Here is a 22659-nt window from a genome sequence, read left to right as displayed (position 1 = left end):
ACTAACTCCTTTAAGAGGTTAGGCTAGTGAATGCTATTTCAGAGAAAAAAAAAAAAAAAAACACCAAAAAAAAAACCCTCATGGTATTTTCTCCAAAAAACATCTATGCAAGTCAAGTGCTCCTCCAGAGGCAGAAACACAAAGGCCACGCATTATTTCATAAACAATTTTGTGTAAATGTTTTGTTTTAAAAACAGCACAGCAGCTCAAAATCAAATTAGCTATTCAAGGGTCATTTTCATCTCACTTTGACTTTTTACCTGGCTGCTCCATCTTGAAAAGCCATTATTAAATTGCCAAATTAAATGTACAGCAATTAGAAATTGCAGCAGACAAACTAAAAGCTGAGCTTGCAGCCCTCCCCCTACAGAATTACATTATCAACACCAACAGTGCTGCGTGAATTTTAAGACAGAAATGTAACAAGTCACTTTTTCCTACTATGGTTTTGCTTCCAGGGTTACTAAAAAGGGATACCAAAGGAAATACAATTTTTTCCCTCTCCCAGTTCTGCACTTAATCCCCTTTTCACCACCACCTAGTTATACAGAAAGGACAAATTATTAAAAAAAAAAATCACCAAAGAGTAGAATGGACCAATAGATCTGATTTAAATTATGTAGAATGCTATTTGAGGGCAAAGCATGTTGTGCCCGAGTTTAAAGAGGAAAAGGTGCAGTTACCAGGAATTATTCTGCTTCCATTTCCATGCTGAAAGCTTTTGCTGCTTTCTCACAGAAGGCTAGAACAGCCTTGTCCCACACAAGTCCACTTCAGTCCAGACTGTGGGATAGCTAATTGTCAGGAACATTACCTGCCAGTGATAAATGACCACTCATTTTCAGGTGTTCAATGCTTTTATTTCGTGTTGTCAGCGCAACTTTACCACCACGGCCACCACCGTATGTGCAACAGCTTTCACAAGACAAATCTTACAAATGTACAACAATATACAACAGATCAAAACATTATTCTTGCACTTTCCACAGCCATGAAACCTATGCACCATTAAGTCAGACAGAAGAAATACAGCTATTACAAATATGTGACCACTAGAGGCAAAGCAGCTTTCTTTTGCAAAATATGAGAAACTCAACTTACTTTAAACATTATTATCCCCCTCTAATGACCCTGTGCCCAGTGTTTACCTGAGTTGTGATGGCAGTGATTCAGTGCTTCAGCAAGAACCAGGTGTTTAAGTGTTCAGTGCAATCCCCCAGAGATACACAACATGCCTTTAGTCACAGCATGCTTTTTCATACACTTCCTCTACTCACATCCAAGCTGCTCCCTGCACTACAATACTTTTCTCCTATGCTTTCCTAATCAACTAAAGCAACATCCTGTCATCTATCAGTAGCATTAACCTAAAGAGAAACATGAAATTTGAACACAGTTTGAGCAACTGACTCAACTGTCTACGAGAGGATAACATTTACAAAACAGTATTAACAAGAGCTGGCAAACAAGAAATGAGAAGCCAAGAAGGAGCCTCCAGCTCCCAGGTTTACATTCCCTGAGGTGCATCAGGAGGTGCAGGGTTAGGGGAGGCCATGTAGCCCACCTGGGGCGGTGCTCCTGAGCTCCCAGCCTTAGGCACAGGTGGGGAACTTCCATGGGGAGGATTTACTGGATGCCAGGTCCCAATGTAGCGGTAGGCAGGAACCACAGAGTCAAAGCCAGGCAGAGGCTGCTGGCTGAAGGGGTCTGACACCACTGGGTAATACACCGGCCCATAGGACAGGGGTGGAGGCTCTGTGTTTTGGAAGTTACCTTAAAAAAACAGAACAAAAAGCACATTCACACACTTCAGCCACACCGATGGCCTTTTTATGCAGGTTTCGTGAGCATGAACACAGCATTGCTCAAATACAAACCATTTGCTGATGCCTCCAAGGGAACCTGGTGGACCTCAGCTTGCCCAGCATCAGGGAAGAGCTGAGGCACTGACTGATCCAGGACAGGAGCTGGCTCAGCATATGCTGGGTAAACTTCCACTGGAGATGGAGGCAGCACTGGCTGCACGTACATCATGGAAGGCCAGCAGCTCTGATGGCAATACTTGCAGGAAAGGAAAAACATGGTCACAGCCACACACTCTCCAGCCCTCCTCCAAATCACTGCTACTTTTGGATCTCAAGTTAGGAAAAAGTGAATTTTTTTCCTCCCTAGCCCTTTAAGACATATAAACAAACAAAAACCCCCATCAAACCAACACAGCTTACCAGGAAAGATACCTGCAGCAACAGCCACACTGCTGTTGTATCAAAAGTCTTTACAGAGAAAGAAGATTCCCACTTAACTTTGTGATATTCAGAGATTTTTCCCATTTCTTCCATTGAAGGAGCTCACGTTGCTTTTTCTACCTCCCTGAGCAGCAGCACTGACACTGTACTTAACTACTGCTACAGAGAATGCTTCAGCAGAGCAGATTTCCAGAACACAGAGAAATGGTGCTAACCAGTCTGAGCTCAGCTGCACAAGTCCTTGGAGACTCCATACACACATCTCTAAGTGGTCTTTGATGTCTTATATAAGTACACAAATTCTCTTGAGAATGGCTCAGGTTCTTCCCTTCTCTTCATGGAAAGGATATTTATCCACCATCAAAATACAAAAAAAAAAAAAAAAAAAAAAAAAAAAAAAAAAAAAAACCAACAAAACCCAAACCCCAAAAAAACTAAAAGTAAAACTAAAAAACCACCACTACAACCCACAGTAAAACAATTAATATGGTGTACTTCACATTTTGAGGTAGAACGTCACTTCCTGAGCCAGACTTTATTCTCCACCAAGAAAGTCCATCCATATTAATAGTCCAGTGAACAGAATGCACACTTAGGACACTTGAAAGGTTTGATTACATCAGTACATTTGTCAGGAAACCCAGCCGTTTTTACAGGTAATTTACTATACTCATTTTAAAAGCACTTACTTGCAATCCCATATTAAAATAATACCGCAAGACCTTTGTATCTGAAATTAAAGGACAGGACATTAAAGAGCAAAGGAATATAAACCAAGAAGCAAAAGCAACTTACATTAAGAACATTTTATTTGAAGTTATTCTTACTTAATGAATAACAGTATTTCAGCACTACCTTTTCTTTAAAATTTCAAGGGTAAAGAATGCATGTTGAGTATAAGTAGTTGTTAAACTAGTTTTATCTTTTAAACTAAATCCAGTAAGATGTTTGTGCAATGGCAGAGCATTTGTCTGGCCAATTAATTATTTAATTAAATGACTACATTAGCTTTAGTTTTGGTTTATTCATCTTGATTACTCAAGTAGTAACTCAGTTTTTTTCACAAAATAATCAAAAAAATTGTCTAAGCAACTAGGACTTAACACAGAGCTTCTCACCAAATTTTGGGGCCCCCAAACTGTCACATTAAGCTCAGTGGAGGCAGGAATAAGGAATATATTCCTATCTCACAAGGGTACTCAGTTCCCTGCTTTCTTGCAGAGTCTTTTACTTCTGTCTTCCCTGTACTGAATAATTTGTCTCCAGCCAAGTAAGTGATATGCTGAGAAACAGTCCCAGGTGTGTGAAGGGACTTTGAAACTTCTCTCCAAAAGCAACAGGGTTTTGAACTTGGAAACACATTTCCAACTGTCCAAAAGCTGTGAAGCAGCTTTAAACCTTTAAAGATGACCCACTGAAAGGGCAAAAAAAGAAAAAAAAAAAAAAAAAGAAAAAGACAGTGTGCGTTTAATCCCATGATGCAGTTCTGGAACTGTGCATGAGAAAAATGGATTTCTTAGATTTCAATACAGATTTGCTTTGAAGGAAGAGCAAGTGACCTATTCCACAGCACAGACTTTGAGCTCCCAGCTGTACTAAAGCCAAGGGAAAGCAGGGAGACAACTCAAAAGGAATTGTCTAGGGATTCAACTCAGCAACACCTCCAGAGCTACCATATTCCATCTTCACAAACACCCACCCTGCCCTAGACCAGGCTCCACAGCGCTTCCCTGTCCACCCATCTCCCACACTTCCCCAGCCCTGCTCTCTGTGGCACTTTGTGTTGTGTTTTGCTGCAGGAAGGCAAAAGCATCAGCAAAGCAAGCCACAATTTTAAAATGCACATGGATTTATTCCTCTGTCTCTGCTGCCAATTCTCAATTCTTTGACTGCTCAGCCCATCTATCAGGGCAACAATCCATGCAGCTGTTTCAGGAAATGCACACAGATCCTTCCTTACTTAGTCCTGAAAGTATTGGTGGTCTGATTGTAACACTGACCACGTTAAGTGAAATAGTAAAAATAACTCAAAGGCTTACACAAGTGCAAACCTTTTAGTATCTAGCTGAAATTCCATCTACAACTGGGAAAAGCTGGGCGTTTTTTTTTAAAAACCCAATTTTGTTCAATTGTTTATGCAAATCTATGCAAAGCAAGCATAAGAGCTGAATGAAACATCTGCTTCCACAGCAGCAATAACAGTAGAAAGGAACTGCTGGGAGGCTGAAGTGACAAACTGACACTGGAAACCCTGACATCTGTGGAATGATGGAAAAGAAGCCAGTAGAGTAGGAGACCAGTTTTTGTTTAGATTGCTCTTTTAGATGTCTGGAAATCAAGTCCATCTTCAATAAAACTTGTTGCTTATGAAGCAACAGGCAAGCCAAAAGAAGTTACCCATTCTGATATGAAAATATAAAGACCACATTGATGCCTGATAAAAATCTCATCTTGTGATAGTTTTTACTGTGCTGTTGGGAAGCTCTGGCCAGTACTGAACACTTTGTTTCTAGAACACAACAATTTCAAGCAGGCTTTTATCAACAGCTCCTTCAAATACAAGGCATCAGGCAAGGGCAGGACACCTGAGGCTAATAAACACACTTGACAAGTCCTAAATGCCATTAAAACAAGATGCTATGAAAACTGGAATAAATGCAGGTACAAGTAATGCTAGAGCCCACAGCTGGATTTCCTCCCAGGTCCAGGACTTCAGTCTGTTGACAAGTTCTGCTCCCCATCTATACCAGGCCTATGGTCTTTAGCAAAGCACACAGAACTCCAGATCAAGCACACCCACATCCTTCACCGTGCCCTATTCCAAACCTGCTGGGTTTCTTAACTTAAAGGCCACATAGATTATACTCCAGCAGAGTAACATAAACGCTACATGCAATATTGTTAACTAGCAACCTTTAAAATTCCTACAGCCTGTGCCAAGGACAGGACCAATATGATGTGGACTGACTCAGCTGAAGAGCTCCAGGCAGGATCTGGAGAGGTTATTAATCCACATCCACTCCAGATTCTTGTCAGCATGCTTCACAGCCCATTCTCCCAAGTGGAGAAAGCCTCAGTTAAGGGCATTCAACTAAAGCTGGAAAGCAGGAACTCTGATGTGTGCATGGGATCAGTGATGGTACCACAGCAGGGAAGGGAACCAGAACAGCCAAGATTAACAAATCTTGGATTTGAGGGCACAGGCAAGGCAGCAGAGTAACTGCAGAGCACAGCAGCAGCAGTGTGAAAGCAGCAGGCTTGGTCTCTGCACTCACTGCTCAACATGGACCTTAGACACTGTCCCAGCTGATGGCACGGTGTGACAAAGCTACACACCCAAGGAACAAGCTGACCCTACACTTCAGCCCTGGCTTGTAATACCACGGAATTACAGTTTGGAACCATAAAGGAAAACAACCAAAATGCCCCACTGAACTGTGCAACGACACAACTTGTAAATACACAGTGTTCTTATTTTAATCAGTTTTCTGAAAAGTGATTACTCTGCCACAAACAAGTATGATACAGGCCAAGCACCCTCCCCCTAGGTTTTCATTTATTTAAGGTGCTGTCTGGAGCTGCAATAATCACATACTGAAGTCAGATACAAACTTTCTGTTCAAAACTGGGAATGAAAATGTTTTAGCATAAGTATCTATAATATTATTTCTCATTCCCTGCAAGTGGCAGAGAGCCATTTCTTCTCACTATGTATTCTCACTTGGTGCTCTGTTAAGCTTCCAAGGAGAGCACAAGTCAGAAGTGTGCTGGAGAGCAGCAGGAGTAAAAATACAAAACACCATTACCTCGAGGCAAATCACTGCCGCTGGGATCACAAGAGTAAGCTGGAAGAACAGCACTGGCTTCTCCCACCTCACTCACTGGGGGAAGAGGAGCTGAATAAACTGGGAATGGCACTGAAGAAACTGCTACAATTGGAAGGAAACAAATGTCACCCAAAAAGTCAACTTTGCCATGGTACGTCAAATGAGTAAGGTGTTAAGTTACACAATTTGGCATGCACTTTGACACCTTGGTGCCTCTAAATACAGGCTCTAACAAAATTCTATTCAGCAGTCGCTTTGAAAGAAGAAATCACTTGTACAGAAGAAATTTTAAAACTAGATGGGAAGGTTTCAATCTCTCAAGCCTTAACTGCACTTCTGTCTGCAAGCTGTATATCCCAGTTAAAGGAAAAAAGTATTTTTCAATAACTTCTACATATTAGAAGGCAGGCCGGACTTCTAGGACTGTTATGTAAGAGAACAAAAGGGAACAGACTAATCACTTAAAGTCCTCAAAAGTGTGACAGTAAGCCCACAAAAGCAAGGGAAGGTTTGAGACACATCAGGACAAAAATCTTCTGGACATTCAACTGTTAAATATCCTTTTAGGTGGCCCACACCTCTAACACACCAGCAGGTTGGCACCAGTGAGCAGACAGCTTCGAGAACTGTGCTGACTAAACTCTCATGCAGAATAGAAAAAAAAAAAAAAAAAAAGAGATGTAAGAAAAGTGAGACAGAACTGAGCAGAATGGAAGGTGGAGATTTTTTAGATGCTAAATGAAAAGTTATAGAAGACAGGAGAAATGCTCTCTGCAAGAAGGAAAACAGAATTTTTTCTAACTGCCATTTTCCAAGAGCAAAGCAGGTAGAGTACCCAAGGTGGAGAGTGCACCCTGTGACTGCCCACAGACCTGATCTCCTTGCACAGAGGACACTAAGGGTCACAAAAATAAACTGGAACACTCCAGCCAGTGACTCTCCTGGAAGTGATAGTGTTCTAGAGGCTTGTTACCTCAAGTCAAGAGGAAAATTAGCTGTAGGAAAGGGGAGGTGAAGGGAGCCGCACTGAACTTCTGCCTTCTGAAAAGAATTTTCTAGCAAACACTTGGCATTAACAGTTGAAGGTGGCAAGGGGGAAACCCAAAGCAGAGACCTCCAGTTCCCATAAAAATTCAGGGGCAACAGCCCCTTCAAAACAAGAAGCCAGCAGCCAAGTTACAACTATGTAATTCTAAACCAAAGCAGGTGACACTTTTTTTTTTTAAGCTTTTTAACACTTGTTTTGGATGGGGGGGGGGGGGGAGAAAGGGAGGGGAAAACGTAACTGAAAACTTGGAAAACCAAGTCCACAGCTGCAGTCTGTACACTCTACCTGGCCTCCCCACAGAAAAGGGAGATACTATGACAGGCTGCACTGCTGTTTGTGGGGGAGGTGCTGTTATGACACTGGCTGGAGTGGAGGCAGCAGAATTTGAAGAAAGACCTGTAGCTGGAGCAGTATAAACATCTGTGGAGGTGGAAGCTGTTGCAGAGTTCACCAACACCTGGAAAAGAGTCAAGAGTCTGCCTCTGCAATTGGCTTTGACAAAGACAAATACCACACTTTTCAAAAATTCTCACTTCACACAAATCCATCTTGTAAATCCTAGCTGTAAAGGCACTAAGTATCCAAACTCTGTAGAAATTGGCTTGAAAATTCCAGTTTAGAGTTGCAGACACCTGCAAGGCATTTTCTATTTTGCTTGTATTTGCAGGGAATTGCATTCTCTGCTGCCAGAGGCTGTGAGGGGTCCCCAGAAACTGTCAGAGTCCAGGCAGAGTGGTTATCTCTCTACAGGGCCACCACAATGAAGTGTGAGATACAGTTCAGAGTACCAGACACTACCTTCTGGGGATAGCTGTAGGAAGCCACTTCATCTTGAGGTGACACTGAGACTGGCCCTTCTTCCTGAAGAGATTCCAAAGCAAAGCATGGTCCATTTCAGTGGCAAAGAAGCCACAAGGCACACACACCATGCCCCTATTTTTTATTTTTAAATTTATGGACCGTACACCGAGTGTCTTTTGTAGCTCAATTAAACACAGTTTTATTGTGGCATGCTCAGGACTGCTTCCACACCCACTGTGGAGCAGCAGGTGACTAAAGATTTCGTTTCAAATAAAAAAATTTAAAATTCCAAGATAAGTTCTACCACAGATGAGATCGCTCCAGTCCCACAGAGGAGGACTAAGATTAACTGGAATATAACCTGAAGAGTGGCCTGATAAAAGCAAGTGCTGTCTGGAGCAGAGAAGGAAAAGTGAACAGCATTCAAATACACATTTCTCCCTTTGCAGAGGGAAAGGTGGAAAATCAACGTATCCAGTGAAATTCAGACTGTACTTGCAGATTCAGATTAAAACCTCACCATTCAGGCAGGAAAAGGATATGGAATATATAAAGGAATGCTGATTTCATTTCTTTTATTAAGTCTCTAGCCTACTATGCATCTAAGGACAGTTTCCATGAATGCCACACACCTCAAAGATCTCAAATCTGAATAGTCTGTGAGTAAAACTTACCAAGTTTGCTGTAGGTTCTGCTGAAGTAAACACTGTTGCAGTTTCACAGCTGGGATCTGGAGGACATAGGCAAAATTAATTGAAAAGGGCTGCATTAAATCTAATCCTTCAGAAACATATAAAAAGCTCATAATTGAGTGTATTACATTCACCAAATGTTCTATCAGTAAAGACTTAAAACTTTTACTTACCTGAAGGCACATATATATATTCCTCATGAAATTTACCTGCAAGGGAAAGGGAACAGAAGTTTTGATTCAGGGGGAATGGAGTTACTGTAATTACATTTCAGTGCCATTAATAACCTGCTTTCAGTATTATCTCAATTTGTGTCCTTTAGGACATGTAAGGAACCTACTTTTGACAGTGAAAAGCACACTGACAACCTCTTAAACGTATTCTGCCTCTTAATCCCTTCAGAGCTCACCATTTTCACCTGCTTCTTCCTCCTCCTCTAAGGCACTCAGGGTCTGCTTGTTAGATGGAACAGAGTTTGGACTCCTTGCTATCCAGAATGTTCCTGGACCATGGACAATGGGAGCAGGGCTATGGTTGCTCTGAAAAGCAAAGTCAGAGGCATACATTTAAAACTAATTTAAAACCTTTCCATGCTCTAGAGACAGACACACAAAAACAGGCTGGCAGACCCAGCTTGCTGCAACCAAAGCTTACTAGAAGCATCGTCTGTGTGTCCATTCCAATGCAACAAACATGCATTTCCTTTTCCTGCTGTTCTGCCTTGCGCACTTAAGGCAATTCAGAAGCTTCACCATTGTCCTATGCCACGCAGTCAAGCTGCTCCCTCCCAGAACTCAGCCAGCTTTATCCCAAGCTCTAACAAAGCTGCAAAGGAGGGAGCAGACCCCAGACAGGGCTGCTACCCCCAGCACGCATTAGTGCTCATTCTAGAGCATTCCCCCCACACCAGCAGCAGATCAGTTCATCCAAACACTGATCATCACGGACAAAGATCATCTTCAGGCACAACGAGTGGAACCAGAAGGTGGCTGCTGGCACAGACAGCAGTGTCTGCACTAGGCTGACCCACACGTGCAGCCCTGGCTGTTTCAGAGAGCAGCACACCCCCAAGGTTACCCACAGCACTCCTTCAGTTTTTTACATGCCCTTTGCTGCTGCACTGAAATCAATCTTTAGCTGCACCCCAATTTAAAAGATTAGTTCTCTGAAGGAGGAATATAGGCTTGAGATGCTCAAGTAAAAAGTTGATTCACTCTTGTGATGGCTAAGGTGACACTCAAAAACTCTCCTCAGAAGACACTGGTGACTATGAGATCGATAAAGTGCTCAGAGAAACTTGAAAGATTTCCAAGGTTGAAGCAGAGGTGGTAAGTCAGAAGATTCTCCCACCAGGCCTCTAGCAGCATGGCAGAGTCCTCTGCGAGATGCATCTTTCCCCAGGAAATGTCACATTCCTTTACAAAACAAGACAAGGAAGAGACAGAGAAAAAGCTTTGGCATTGACAATAACAAAGTCACTGAATGAACATGAAAACCTATTCATTAGGACCTGCAGGCAAGTCTAGCAAAGGGGGAGAAAAAGCCACTGAGCTGTATTGATTTCATGTTGGAAAAAAGAAAATGCAGAATAATGTGTCCTTATTCCTTGGCACTCTTGGAGGAAAAATCAGAGCAAAGATCTAGTACATCAGAGCAAAAAAAAAAAAAAAGACTGGTGCTGAAACAGCCCTAAGCATATTTTTGCTCCCTCATTTAAATAAGAGTCTAACAATAGTTCATTTCACTGCTTCAACACAGCAAAAAAAATTTAAACATACCAGGTTGTTTTTGGAGTTTTTTAAATCTGTTTTCCTATTCAGATACCTATGTATAAATTGATATTGTTTTTAGCACTCCCAGATTTGGACTAAGTTTAGACTACAAATAAGGGAAAAAAAAGCATTTTAAAGTTTAAGAATACACTTTGCCACTTTATCTACAACTCAACAAAAAGACTGCTTTTAAGTCTAGGTTTGCAATTTTTTTCCTGTTTCTGTAGCAGAAGAAACTGTGTCAGGAACAACGTATTAATCCAAAACATCACAACTACAAATTCATAGGAAAAAAATCCAGGCTATCACTATCCAGTTTCTGAATCTTGCTACCCAAATGATAAATTATAGTGTGGCAAACAAGTGAAAAGCTTTCTCTCACAATATTTAGAGCTAGACAGAGTACAGGAGGAAAAGATTTTGTTTTCAAACTGTAATAGAAAGGAGAAACATGATTATGTTTATGAAAATATGCTTAAAAGAAAACAAGTGTTGCTACTGAGGATACAAAGAAGGGAATATCTAGGAAAACTGAGGTTTCAGGCAGGTTTTACAGGAACTAGACTAATTTCAGTCTTCCATTGTCAAAAATGCATTCACTACTAAGCCTTACTCCAAGAATAGCTAAATATACAGCAGGTTTTTTTGGTTAAGAATCACTGTGCATTTAGTTTCCCCCTCCTCCTCTCTCTCTGAGAGGCTTCAGCTTACCCTTTGTTCATAACTCACAGGCAGAGCAGGAAAAGCAGTGTCATCTCCTTCAATTTCACAGAGAGTTACAGTTTCTTCTGGCCCCTGGGGCTCCTCTGCACCCCCTGCCATGAAGCCATACTGGCACTCCTTGTTCACACAGGGCAGCGGGCGGCGGCTGCGGCTGTACGAGCTCGGGGAACAAGAGAGGAGGTGAGCAGTCACCACCACCTGCACTTCCACCTGCACTGGCTGCTCAGTTTTAACTCGCTTCTTTCTGCAGAGCCACCAAGAAACCTGCTTTTTCACACTCTGCTGCAAACAGGCAATTCATGCCCCAGCATCCTAACCAATGCCTGCTACAGCAATTTTTGGTGGAAGAGGTTTGCTGTCACTCACCAGGACAAGTTGTCGTAACTCTGACAGCCTTTCTTCCCTGGGCTGGGGTAGAATGCTATCTGAGGCCAAGCATGTTGCGCCTGACTATAAATCAGGCAGATGCCCTGAGTTTAAAGGGGGAAAAAGTGCAACTACCAGAAGTGCCTCTCAGCTGTAGGTTTACCTGAGAGGTAAAACTCTCTCCTAACCAGTCTACAGCAAGAGTGAACAGGAAACAAGTGGCCAACTCATGTTTTCAAAGCTTCCTACCTCGGCATCCCGGAGTCACGGTGCTGTCTGGGAGGATTCTGCTGGTGATAGGGTTTGTAGGGTGCCATGCCTGCACCTCCCTGGGAGCAGTGGATGGGAGGGAAGCGCCCTGGGGGAGCACTGTGCTGCAGCCGGGGTGGCAGCAATGGCTGTCCCCTGCTGTAAGCCACAGCCATGAACACTTCCTTCCCACGGACCTTCTTGAGCATCCTCTTCCGTGTTTTCATGTCCATTTCTGCAGTTTCCATTGAGGACAGAAAAGACATTTACACCTTAAACGTGAGCTATGGTCACAAATGATAAAGAGAAGAATTAATAGCTGAACCCATAGAGAAGAAAGCTAGTGGCCTGCTCCAGAAAAAGTGCATTGTAAATATGGAAAGTACAGATCCTTCTTTAAATGAATCAAGCAGGAATTCTACACGATACAAGCATCTGACATGGGAGTACCTTCCCAGCTTCAGCTGATCCAACCAGCAGTGTTAACACCTCTCTATGCAGGCTGCATTTATTCATAAAAGTAAAAAACCTCACAACTCCTCCCCCAAATTAAATTGAACCCATATTTAAGTGGGTCTCTGGTCCATTCATGCATCTCTGCTAATGCCAGGTCAGACAAGCTCTCTGGTTCACTACCATGTCTTTTAGGCGGTTCTCAAGTGCCAAATCTGTTCTGGGCAATTTTGAGCAATACCAAATTTCCTCTGTATTTCAATAGATTTGCTCTCTTGCAAAGTCAAATTTATCCCTGCCTGAAAGATAGCTTTCCATCAAACCCCTGCAGTGGCCAAGTTTTACATCACAGGGTGAATTGAGTCCATTCCAATATCCAAAACCTGCTACAGTTACAATTCTCATGAGCAACTCCCCTACTTCCCCAGGGAAGAAATGCTTCTGGAAGCCTTGTACGAACCTATTCCTGAGAAGTGTCCACCTGTTACTTTCTGATAAGCTCCTCCTCTTCTGTTGTGAGCCATATTCCAAGTAAGGACAGGAGCCACTTGTGACACTGGCTTTAAGTTTGCCAAAGGAACTGTGTGCCTGCAGGAAGGACGCTCATGTTAGCAGTGCCCCAGGGATACACTCTGCACAACAACATAAGCTGAAGCAACACCAAGACAGAGGAAATAGCTTGTGAAAATAAAAAATCTGTTTCTCTGGCACCAAGCACACATTACTGCTACTTGTTTAATAAGAAAATACAAGCTAGGCTTTAGTTTAAATAGTATTTATTTTGCAGGTCAAGTCTCTCTCCCCTGCCTGCATTTGTGTACCTCCAGAAGTACGCCTAAAAGCAGGGGACAACACAGAGTTTTTTGCAGGATGTTGTCAATACCAGCTTTGGAGGAGGGAGAATGACTGAACAGCAAGGGGGAGAAAGTGATTACATTCACCAGAAGTGCCAATTATTTCGTTGCTTGGGTACAACATAAAAACTCCAGAGAAACCCAACAGCAGAAGGCAATTTGCTCTCTGTGAATTAAGCCCAAACTGTAAAGATCACTTTTATATTCCAGTGAAGGAAGAGCAGCAAGATTTCACACAAAGCATTACAACAATGATTTTGGTCATTAGAAATCCAAGAAAAAAACCAAAGCCCTCAACCAGAAGGAGTTTAAACTTGAAGTCATCATCAGACTGCTTACTTTTCTGCCAGCTCCTCAACAAATACAGTCAGTGTGTTGCTGTCCTGTCCAACTTCCTGGATGTGAGCATTGTAATACTTCTCTCCTGGTTCCAGACGCACCTGGAGAGAGAATAAGGGAAGCTCTGAAAAAACTTAAACTGCATCAGAATATTGTCTACAAACCAGTAAGAGCAAAGGCTGCTCCCAGCCAGTCCCATGTCAGTGAGCTGGCCCAGGAGTCTCAAATACTTCTTCAAAATGGCAGCCAAAATAAAGAGTGCTGTACTAACTTCCGAGAGGCTAAAAAGAAATAAAATCAGTCTTGTGAGCAACTGAGAGACAAGATACCAGCTCCCTAACTTATTTTTATCCCCTGTGCCCAGCAGGTAAGTGCCAAGGAAGACTGCTGCTTAAGAACTTGAGAACAGAAGATAAAGTAGGAAAAAGAAAGCACTGCTCAGTGAAAAACAAGTCACTGAATCATTAGGTCTACCTTAAAGATTGATAAAAAAAATATATACTATCACTACAGATGAGATCAGAATACAAATAAAATTGACCTTACTTTTAGCATCTCCTGTCCAGATTATTCTACTCCTCCCTTTTTAGCTCTTCCCTTTTTATTTTATAAAAATATTTTGCTACTTCACTGTTGAGAAAGGTAAGACTATCCAGAATTGTTGCTTAGCCCAAGTGAAAAAATCCAAAGACAACTACATCAAAAGCACCCCCTGTGCATTTTGAGCTCTGCCCGGAACTTCCACACTCAGGGAAAGTGGATGACTGGTTTACATTGAATCCCCAAACTGCTCTTCTGTCAGACTACCAAGTTCAACGGTAGATTCCAGAAATCTAGCTTTTAAATTACATTTAAAAGAACATCTACAGGGAAGAGAATGAGAAAAGCGTTAGAAAATTCTATGAACTCAAATTACTTCATGGTTTATCATAGTCCATTTAAAGTAGTTTTAACAGTTTATCATAACTGAGTCTCCTTTGAGTACTAACCTGACACTTATCTCCTAAATAGTACTGTCTCCCAGCAAACACCATGTAGTCAGTTTTTTGAAGCTCTAAAAAGAAATGAATAAATGAATAAATAGAGAAAAAAAGCCCTTAAGCTACTGCTCATTCTTCACATATCCTACAAGTACTTCATGATAGCACCCAACTACAATTTATAGGCCAATTGAGTTAAATACGTCCTGTGCATACCTGAATATTCCCTGTAGTAGCAGTGGAGTAACTCTAGGTGTTCTTACAATAGACCACAACCAGGCTAAGTCACATGAGACCAGCAACAGCCAGATAATGCAGCAAGCAGCACTGCTACAACACTGCAGCTTCTGTGGTAGCACAGAGCTAATCCTGCATTTAATACAAATCCTGGAATTAAGAATGTTGGACATCTCTTATCTTGCCAGAGTCCCAGTGGCACTTGGCAAACATGAAATGTCATCCAGGAAAAGCTAACATTGCCTAAAGTATCCTTGCTGTTAGATTTCAGCTTTTTTTACCTCTGTTCCTTGCCTGGCTTCTCTGCACGTCAGTATTCTACACAGATAATTGGTTACCACACTCCGTTCCAAGAATTTTAATGATCCTCATTACTGATTACACCATGGTGAAATGCTGGAGTTCTTCAGCATGCAAAGCACTTTGGGTCAGACATCAAGTATCACTTAAAAACTTATCTTTCTTGGTAACTTCTTGCTTTACAGATCAGCCACAGTGAATGCCAACAAGCAGCCAACCTTTCCCAAGCCACGAGAACCATGAAATCTCTGCAGAATGTTCAAGCCCAGGAGGGCTGGGAGGCAGGAGAAAAACTCATCTGACAGATCTCAATGCTAAATTTGAGATCTTCATTTTTATACAATTCTGAGGCCAAAATCGTGCTCTATAAAGAAGTCTTTGCACACATGCTGCAACAAAAAACTCTCATATTTGACTGCTTTCCAATACAACAGAATGGCAACAGAGTTCTGTGCTCTGCTTTGAATCCTCCTGTTTCCTGTGTACAGTCAATGAGTAGCAGAGGTCAGATTTTTAGCAACCTTGTACCATTATACAGTATCAGAAGCTGGGTATTTTGTACTTTGAACAGCAGACAGGAAACCAAGAACATGCCCTACCTACAGCTATCTGCTGGGTTCACCTGTGTCCTTCACACTTCAGCTGTGAAGAAACAGGTGACAGAACTCAAGATTCCTAAATTTAATGATAACCCTACTACAGGAAGAGTTTTTTGGCTTTTCCCTTTCTAAAAGATACCTTTTCTACTGTCCAGCCAAACATCAAACTCCACATTTCGATAGATGGTAGAGTCCAGTGCCTTTAGCACTTTATAAGGAACGGGCATCTTTGGAGGATTTTCTGGAGGCTAAAAACAGAATTGGAATGGAGCATTAACAAGTGTGTTTCATGTGTTCAGCACAGTCTCTATTCTGCCAGCATCTGTGCACCATTTAAAAAAGTACAGATGCTATTTTCCAAAATGTTCACTTCCACTGTATTTCCCTAAACACTAAAAGTCAATAGTATGAAAAGAGATCCAGGCACTCAGGTGCTGAGCAGACTGACTCTGGAAAGCAGAACAAGCTCAAGAGTAACACTTGGCATTGTTCTGTACTCAAAATGAATTAAAGGAAGTCAACCAGACCAATGATGCCACAGCTTCAAAAGTAAGCAAGAATTTCAGTTATTGTATCTAAAAACTCTGTACAGTTTTGAGAAGTATTCTGAAGCAATTTATACTATGGTCAAGACAAAAGTGAACTAATTTAAGCCACATTCTGGGAAAAACAAACAAATCGGGAAACATCTGCTAAGCTCCATCTTTTGGGGGAAATAAAAATCAGCTAGAGAAGGACTAGAGAATTTCAGAAAGTAAAATAGCCATTTCCAGTTTAAGAGAAACTCAAGGGCAGAACCAAAAGACAAGTAGATGGAAGAAATAAGCCACCCACTAACCAAAAATACATTTTTAGAAAGTGGTAAAGAGGATTTAGCCCTAACAAGGGTAACATCATACAACCGGAAAAAAACCCCAAAAGCAAACCATAAAGATTTTTCCCTGAACTGCCAAACCTTTTGTTCTTCAACGCCTTGTTTGAACTTGGTTTCCTGTGGATTGTCAGTATCGTTGCCTTCCCAGTCACCCAGTCTAAAAAATTGAAAATAAGATTACAAAAGCTACAACACACGATCTCTAGCCAGGATTAATATCACCAACTTTCAGACAAACTGAAAAAGCACCATGGTGCCATCAAGTGGCACATTTTGCCTTAAACACCAGCAAGGTGCAATGCAGTGGAGGACCAGCCTTTTCCAAGCTTTAAGAACTGGACTTTTGCTTGTTCCAATACCCACCCCTAATGAGGGCTACTGCTTGCATTAGGAAAGGATGAAGGTGATCCCACTGACTGAATTCTTGCAGTGTCAAGGACAAAAAGACACTCTGTGCCAGGTACCATCAAACCAATGCTGTCTGCAAGCATTCAGAGGCAGCTCTCAAGTCTTTCAGAGCTATGGAGGCTTAGAAGAGTAATAAGTCTCTCATTTAAAAATAATAAGAAAGCGCTAATGAATAAGGAGCAATTTTACTTACAAATAAGCTGTCATTTTACAGAGTAACACACAACTGTAACACAGCCTTCAGCACAGGACAGTCAATTATGTGGCACTTCCCAGCTCCAAGGAAAGCACACTCTCTTCCACGATACACTTGAGCTTTGTGTTTGTGTCATAACATAGGAGAAGAATAGTTAATATTCCATAAAAATTCATAGAAACTTGGAAAAGTTGTCCTCTGCAAGGTTTTTAAGGTTTTTTCTTTGCTTCCCTCTTACCAGATCCCCTGCCCAGCATACTACCTCTTTTCTGATGGATTTCTGGGCACTTTTTCATGGAGACAACCAAAGTTTGCATCCTCACTTCCTACAGGAGCACTGTTTCTGTTCTTCTTGGATCCACTTCGAAACACCTCAACTGCAGACCTTAATTCTTCCTCATCCATGCCAAACACATCTTTGTAGAGGATCTCATATAATACAGCTGAACAAACCAACACAAAGCTCAATAATATGAGATCCATAAGAACTCCTGCAGTTTTCAAGGCAAGCAGATCTTCAGATATTATCTACTGTTACAAGGCAGTAGTAACATCAAATGCAGTTAAGGACAGGATCATAAAGTAACTCAGTTGGGAATAAGGGACCTCTGGAAGTCATTTGGTCCAAAACCCCCTTAACAGGTTAAAAAATTAGTCTATGCATAAAAATATACCAGAAGTGAGCTTCCATCTCTCTTCTCCCCACCCCTGAAAATTGAAACAAACCCTGCCTCTAAACATGAAAAACATAATTCTCTTCCACAGAAAAATGATTTCAAGTTTACCCTGGCAAATGGCAGCATTTTCCTGAAATTGTTTTGTATACACAGAGTCATAATGGCCGTTACCGGAACAACACAGTAAAATCTGGGGAAATTAAAAAAAAAAAAGTTTTAAGGCTGGAATGATGTAATCCCATCAATTACGATGAAGTCAGCAAATTCTGATATCCTTTCATTCTACGGTTGACACCAATTCACTACGAAAAGAGTAAATAGTCTTAAGCATGAAAAAGCTGTAGCATCAGCTCAAAAGTGAAATTTAGGTAAAGTCTCTAAGTAACTTTGTATCATACAAAGAAAAAACCATCTGTACATCCTGCTGTATTGAATATGAAATAGGAGTTTGTTTCCAAGACCACCATTTGCTCAGGAGGTAAAATAAATACAACCCATTGAATGCAGCACCCTGAGACACACTATCCCTAGTGTCAAAGGCACATTTCATCTTTCTCTGCCTGCAAGACTAGAAGAGCATTTACTTCTCTAGCTCTTAAAACCTTGCTTTTAAGAAGCAGAAGAGATGCTTTCTGCAACACATGCATTGACACATCATGTAAACATGTGCCACCAAACTTCTTGGCACACAACCACAGCCAACTGCAACGGGCACAAGTCCTGAAGCAGCTGTCAGCGAGGATGCTTCCCAGAAAACCAGCTCCCAGAAGGAGGCCAGATGCCAGGACTCTTAATTCTGGGTGCTCTGTGGAATCTGCCAACACAAGCTCTCCTCTTGTGGTGAGGAGGAGCAACACCAGAAGGAGCTGCTGCCCCAACTCACAGTGTAATGCCAGACAGCTGCCAACACTTAATGAGAGTTCTGGTGGGAAAGCCTTGAGCATTTAGACCATGCTGTTTGATTTTTAAACTCAACTCATTCTGGAATTAAATTAAGCTACACAGGAAACAGTGTAGATGAAGAAAGAAGCAGATGTAATGAAGACAGCAATGCTCATCAACAGATCAGTAACAGCTGCAGAAGCATGGGTTCAGAGCAGACTGGCCACCTTGGCAAATCTATCAGCCCACACTGAAATCCACACCACAGCAACTTCACCAGCATCATACCTGAAGTAGCCACATAACTGTGCGCCCACACCTACACAGCTCCAGAAAGCACCAGAGGGGTCAGATGCAAGGTAATAGACAGTATTTGTCCTTTATGCTCCTTCCCTTTTGCCCCCAGCAGTAGTTCTGATGTAGCTAAGCTGTTCCAATAACTCCCATTCTGAACTGGGACCAGTTTGTAGGTCACAAAAACCAGCTTGTTACAGTGATCTCTTCCCATTAACTTCCCCTTTTCAGGAAAAAAATATCACAACTCATCCAGTTGCAGGAAGAGTAAGGAAACACACTGGCAGGGGAACAGAAGGAAATTGCCCTCACTTCTACTGACCTTGTCTTCAAAGCCATTGTCTGTAGCACGTGTGGGTGGCTTCCCGGGGTACCGGTACACAGTGAAGTCTCGCCTAGGTAAGCGGAGGGAAAACAAGACTTGCAAGAGCACACTTTCACTAGAACCACGTTATGAAGAAGTTTTCAGGGAGCAGTTTAGAGCTGTTGGTTTACAGAAAAATCAAGCATTTATCTCCCTGATAAATGAATGCGACCATAAAGCAATATCCAGATGACCAAACCTATCTTGAGGGGAAAACAAAAATTGTCTGTGAAAGACCATGATGTTTACTCACAGATCAAGTCAAGTACTTATACTTACAGAAGGGTGCTCAGACACAGACTATTCAGTTTAAGCGATTTAGGCAACCTGCAAAAGGACTAGAACCTCAGTGCAGGGAGCTAGTAATTCCTGCCAAAGTTCAGTTGCTCCTTTAGTACCAGGACAGACTGAGCCTGCAAAAGGAGGCTTCTATTTCCTACCACTAGAGAGCCAGACTGCTTTTTGCAGATGGCAGCATTTAATTAGCTGAATTCAGCAGGACAGCAGCACCTGCACAGTTCTGTGTTACCTCTGAAATAAATAGCAGTGTTTACACACCAGGTAGGGCAGGTACTCCTCACTCCTGGAGCTTTCAAGAACACCAACATGAGTTTTAGTCATGCTTGTAACTACCACACAGTGTTTCCACTGCACACAGCTCCTTGTTTTTCCCCATTTTCCAGTCTTCAGCCACTAGAAACAAACACTTGATATTCAAATTTAATATCAGCAAAAAGATAAATATGCATCTCTGGAAACTGACCCTGCCCTTAATCCCCATTAGAACAGGGGCTGTGATGGCACCATTTATGTATCAGTTAAGTAAGGTTTTTAGGGAAGCATTTCTCATCCTGTTTCACACATTCACCTCTCAGTGGCAAACACACAGAAAGTTCTGGCACCAGAACCCCCACACCAAGTGCAAAACGAAGTAAACCTTAAGAAAGGAGTACTTACTTGTACATCATTGATAAAGCACTTATTTCCAGCTGGCCAGCACTTTCCTATGGAGTATTATGAGAATACGTGAGATAGCTGAAGCATCTAAACATCAACAACTATATGCTACATTTCTGTTGTGTTAAAATTCTGTACTATAAAAATACCTGTACAAAACCATCAGTTTGTTAAAGCAATAATGCACTGAAAGCTGAGATATAAGGATTTGGGGGAGAGGAGGTAAAAGGAGTCTGCTACGTGGGGTGGCCACAATTACCAAAATTAGTAAGACTGAATTGCTGCCAGAGTTGCTCCAACACATCACTTTAGATACATTTTTTTAAACCCACATTTGTTTCAGAAACAGCTGCATTCACCGAGGTTACTGGTTAAAGACTAAAGAAACAGATGTTTGAACAGTAAAGGAAGAAGCAGGGCACTGTAAAGCCTGACAGACATTTCATTTAAGGTACATGCCACATATTTTGGCTTTTTTCCTTCTTAAAGAACTACAGTTATGAATAAGTTACTGTCTGGCCTGCAGAGACTGCTCCTTTGAATCCATGCCAATTTCCTACCAAAATTGGTATTGTTCATATATGTACAGTTTGTTCACATTTATCAGTACAACTGTTAGTATTACTTAAGCAATTGATTTCCCATTATTTGCGTCTATCTAAAAAAAAAAAACCTACAAACTCAAATAACCACATTTTAAATGACTACCTAAACACCTTCCTGTTCTCAAATAACCGTATTTTAAAGTACCTAAACACCTTCAAATTTAAATCTCTTAATAAGTCTTAGATCAGGCTTACCTTTGGATCTCCTAGTCGTTCTAGGTATTTCTCAAATGAGCCTTCCACAGACTTTTAACAAAACAAAGAAGAAAACAGGTATAAAGACTTAGGCAGTTAGAAAGCAAAGTTAAAGTTAAACCTAAACACTACTTAACAGCTACCAGCTGTTGATTTGGAGGGGGCAAAGCACGTAGAACATAAGAATGATTTGGGGTATCCATGTGATAATACCCAGAGATCCTAAAAAATACTAAGGATATGAGTCTAACTAATATTCAAGTCCCTCCTAGATTAGATGAAGCACTTAAATGTGATTACAGGGAAAACAAACAAAGAAAACCCCAAAACACACCACTACCCTACAAACCCACACTGCACACAAATTGCCACAGACAAAACCAACCAAAAACCACACCTCAAAGCTCCATGACTTTATGTAATTATTCCAGCATTTCCCTGCATCTTTTGATACTGATTTCTTGCTCCAAAAATCTACACCTTTCCCACCTACTAAATTCTGCAATGGTCACGCCACAGAGAATATACTACACAAATAATTTGCCTCGCTCACTACTAAGTTACTTCTAGTAACTTGTTTTCAGGAACTTCAGAACCAAAGTCAAATAAAACTTAGGCAACTGCAACGCAACATAAGGAAAGAGTCACCCTGTCATTTCTCCTGTCTTTCAAGCATGACAAACCATCGTGTTCTCAGTGCTAAACCACCGACCCCCTCCCACAGCATTTCCCAACTACACGTACCCAGCTTTTACACAGAACACACGGTACTTACGGATTCAAACCTCGACTGGTGCTGCCTCATAAACGAGACGCAAGCTTTCCTAACTTCTGCGTGATGAATTTGAGATGAAAACAGCTGGAAAAATAACGGTAATAAAGGAGAAAACGTCAAGAGTTTAACTTACGCTTCGCGTTAGGCATGAACTCTCCGGACTAACGCCACCACAAGAGGAGGCAGCGCAGAGGCTGGCGGCACCTGGGGACACCTGAAGCTGAGGGGAGCCCAAGCGCCCGGAGCCGGTCGCACCCATCCCCACACACATTCCCACACATCCCCACCCATCCCCGCTGCCGCCACCTCGCTCTGGGCACCCGGCCGGGTCTCCAGGAGCCCTGTGGGGGCACCCCCGGCCCGCCCCGGGCCTGAGGCGCCCCGGCTGCCCCCAGCCCGGCCGGCTGCGCACCTGCTCCGACACGGCTCGGAAGAGGCAGGAGGCGTCCTTGGCCGTCATCTTGCGGTACAGCCCCAGGCTGCCCAGGTACTCGTCCATGGCCACCTCGCTGAAGGACTTCTGCCCGAAGTACTTCTTGGAGCCTTTGTGCATCTTCCCGGCCGGGGCGGCTGAGGCGGGCGCGGAGACGCGGGCGAGGCGCGAGGCGCCGGGCGCGCGGCCGCCGCTAATGAGGCGCCGCTAATGAGGCACCGCGCCCACCTGCGGGACCGCCCGGCCCCGGCCCCTCGGCTCCCGCTGGGGCTGTGCCCGCTGGGGCCATGTTAGGTTGTTTCAGGCCAGTTTTTAGGGTGCCCGGCGCCCGGCGTGGGTGCGCATCCCAAGCCGCGGGAAGCGGCTCCTCCCGCACCTGGCCTTGGCTGAGCTCGCTCCTTCAACTTCATCGCTGGACTGCAGAGAACCAGCGCGATCGTCAGTCCAGTGGTTATCCAGAATTCCCCCTGCGCTCCCGGGCTGGAGGCGAGTTGCCAGCAGTGGGTTTGAAGT

General features: G+C 42.6%; 1 protein-coding gene across 1 annotated transcript; it reads right to left on the bottom strand.

Moving 5' to 3' along the window:
• Positions 1–848: 848 nt before the first annotated feature.
• Positions 849–22319, bottom strand: LOC128795283 (putative bifunctional UDP-N-acetylglucosamine transferase and deubiquitinase ALG13). The gene is made up of 22 exons (XM_053955929.1): positions 22126–22319; positions 21714–21797; positions 20939–20989; positions 20139–20185; positions 19140–19212; positions 17750–17831; positions 17227–17407; positions 16442–16517; positions 15626–15734; positions 14360–14424; positions 13371–13471; positions 12638–12765; positions 11725–11959; positions 11098–11269; positions 9024–9153; positions 8788–8823; positions 8597–8652; positions 7407–7578; positions 6053–6175; positions 2936–2976; positions 1878–2061; positions 849–1773 (listed from the first exon to the last, which is right to left on the bottom strand). Exons 1-22 carry the CDS (start codon positions 22264–22266, stop codon positions 1508–1510), a joined length of 2553 nt encoding a protein of 850 aa, XP_053811904.1. The 5' UTR covers positions 22267–22319; the 3' UTR covers positions 849–1507.
• Positions 22320–22659: the final 340 nt, after the last annotated feature.

Source organism: Vidua chalybeata, chromosome 14 (genome assembly GCF_026979565.1).
Source record: "Vidua chalybeata isolate OUT-0048 chromosome 14, bVidCha1 merged haplotype, whole genome shotgun sequence".
NCBI classification, from domain to species: Eukaryota; Metazoa; Chordata; class Aves; order Passeriformes; family Viduidae; genus Vidua; species Vidua chalybeata.
Note: the sequence above shows the minus strand (reverse complement) of the source record. Positions and strands in the feature narration are given on the sequence as shown.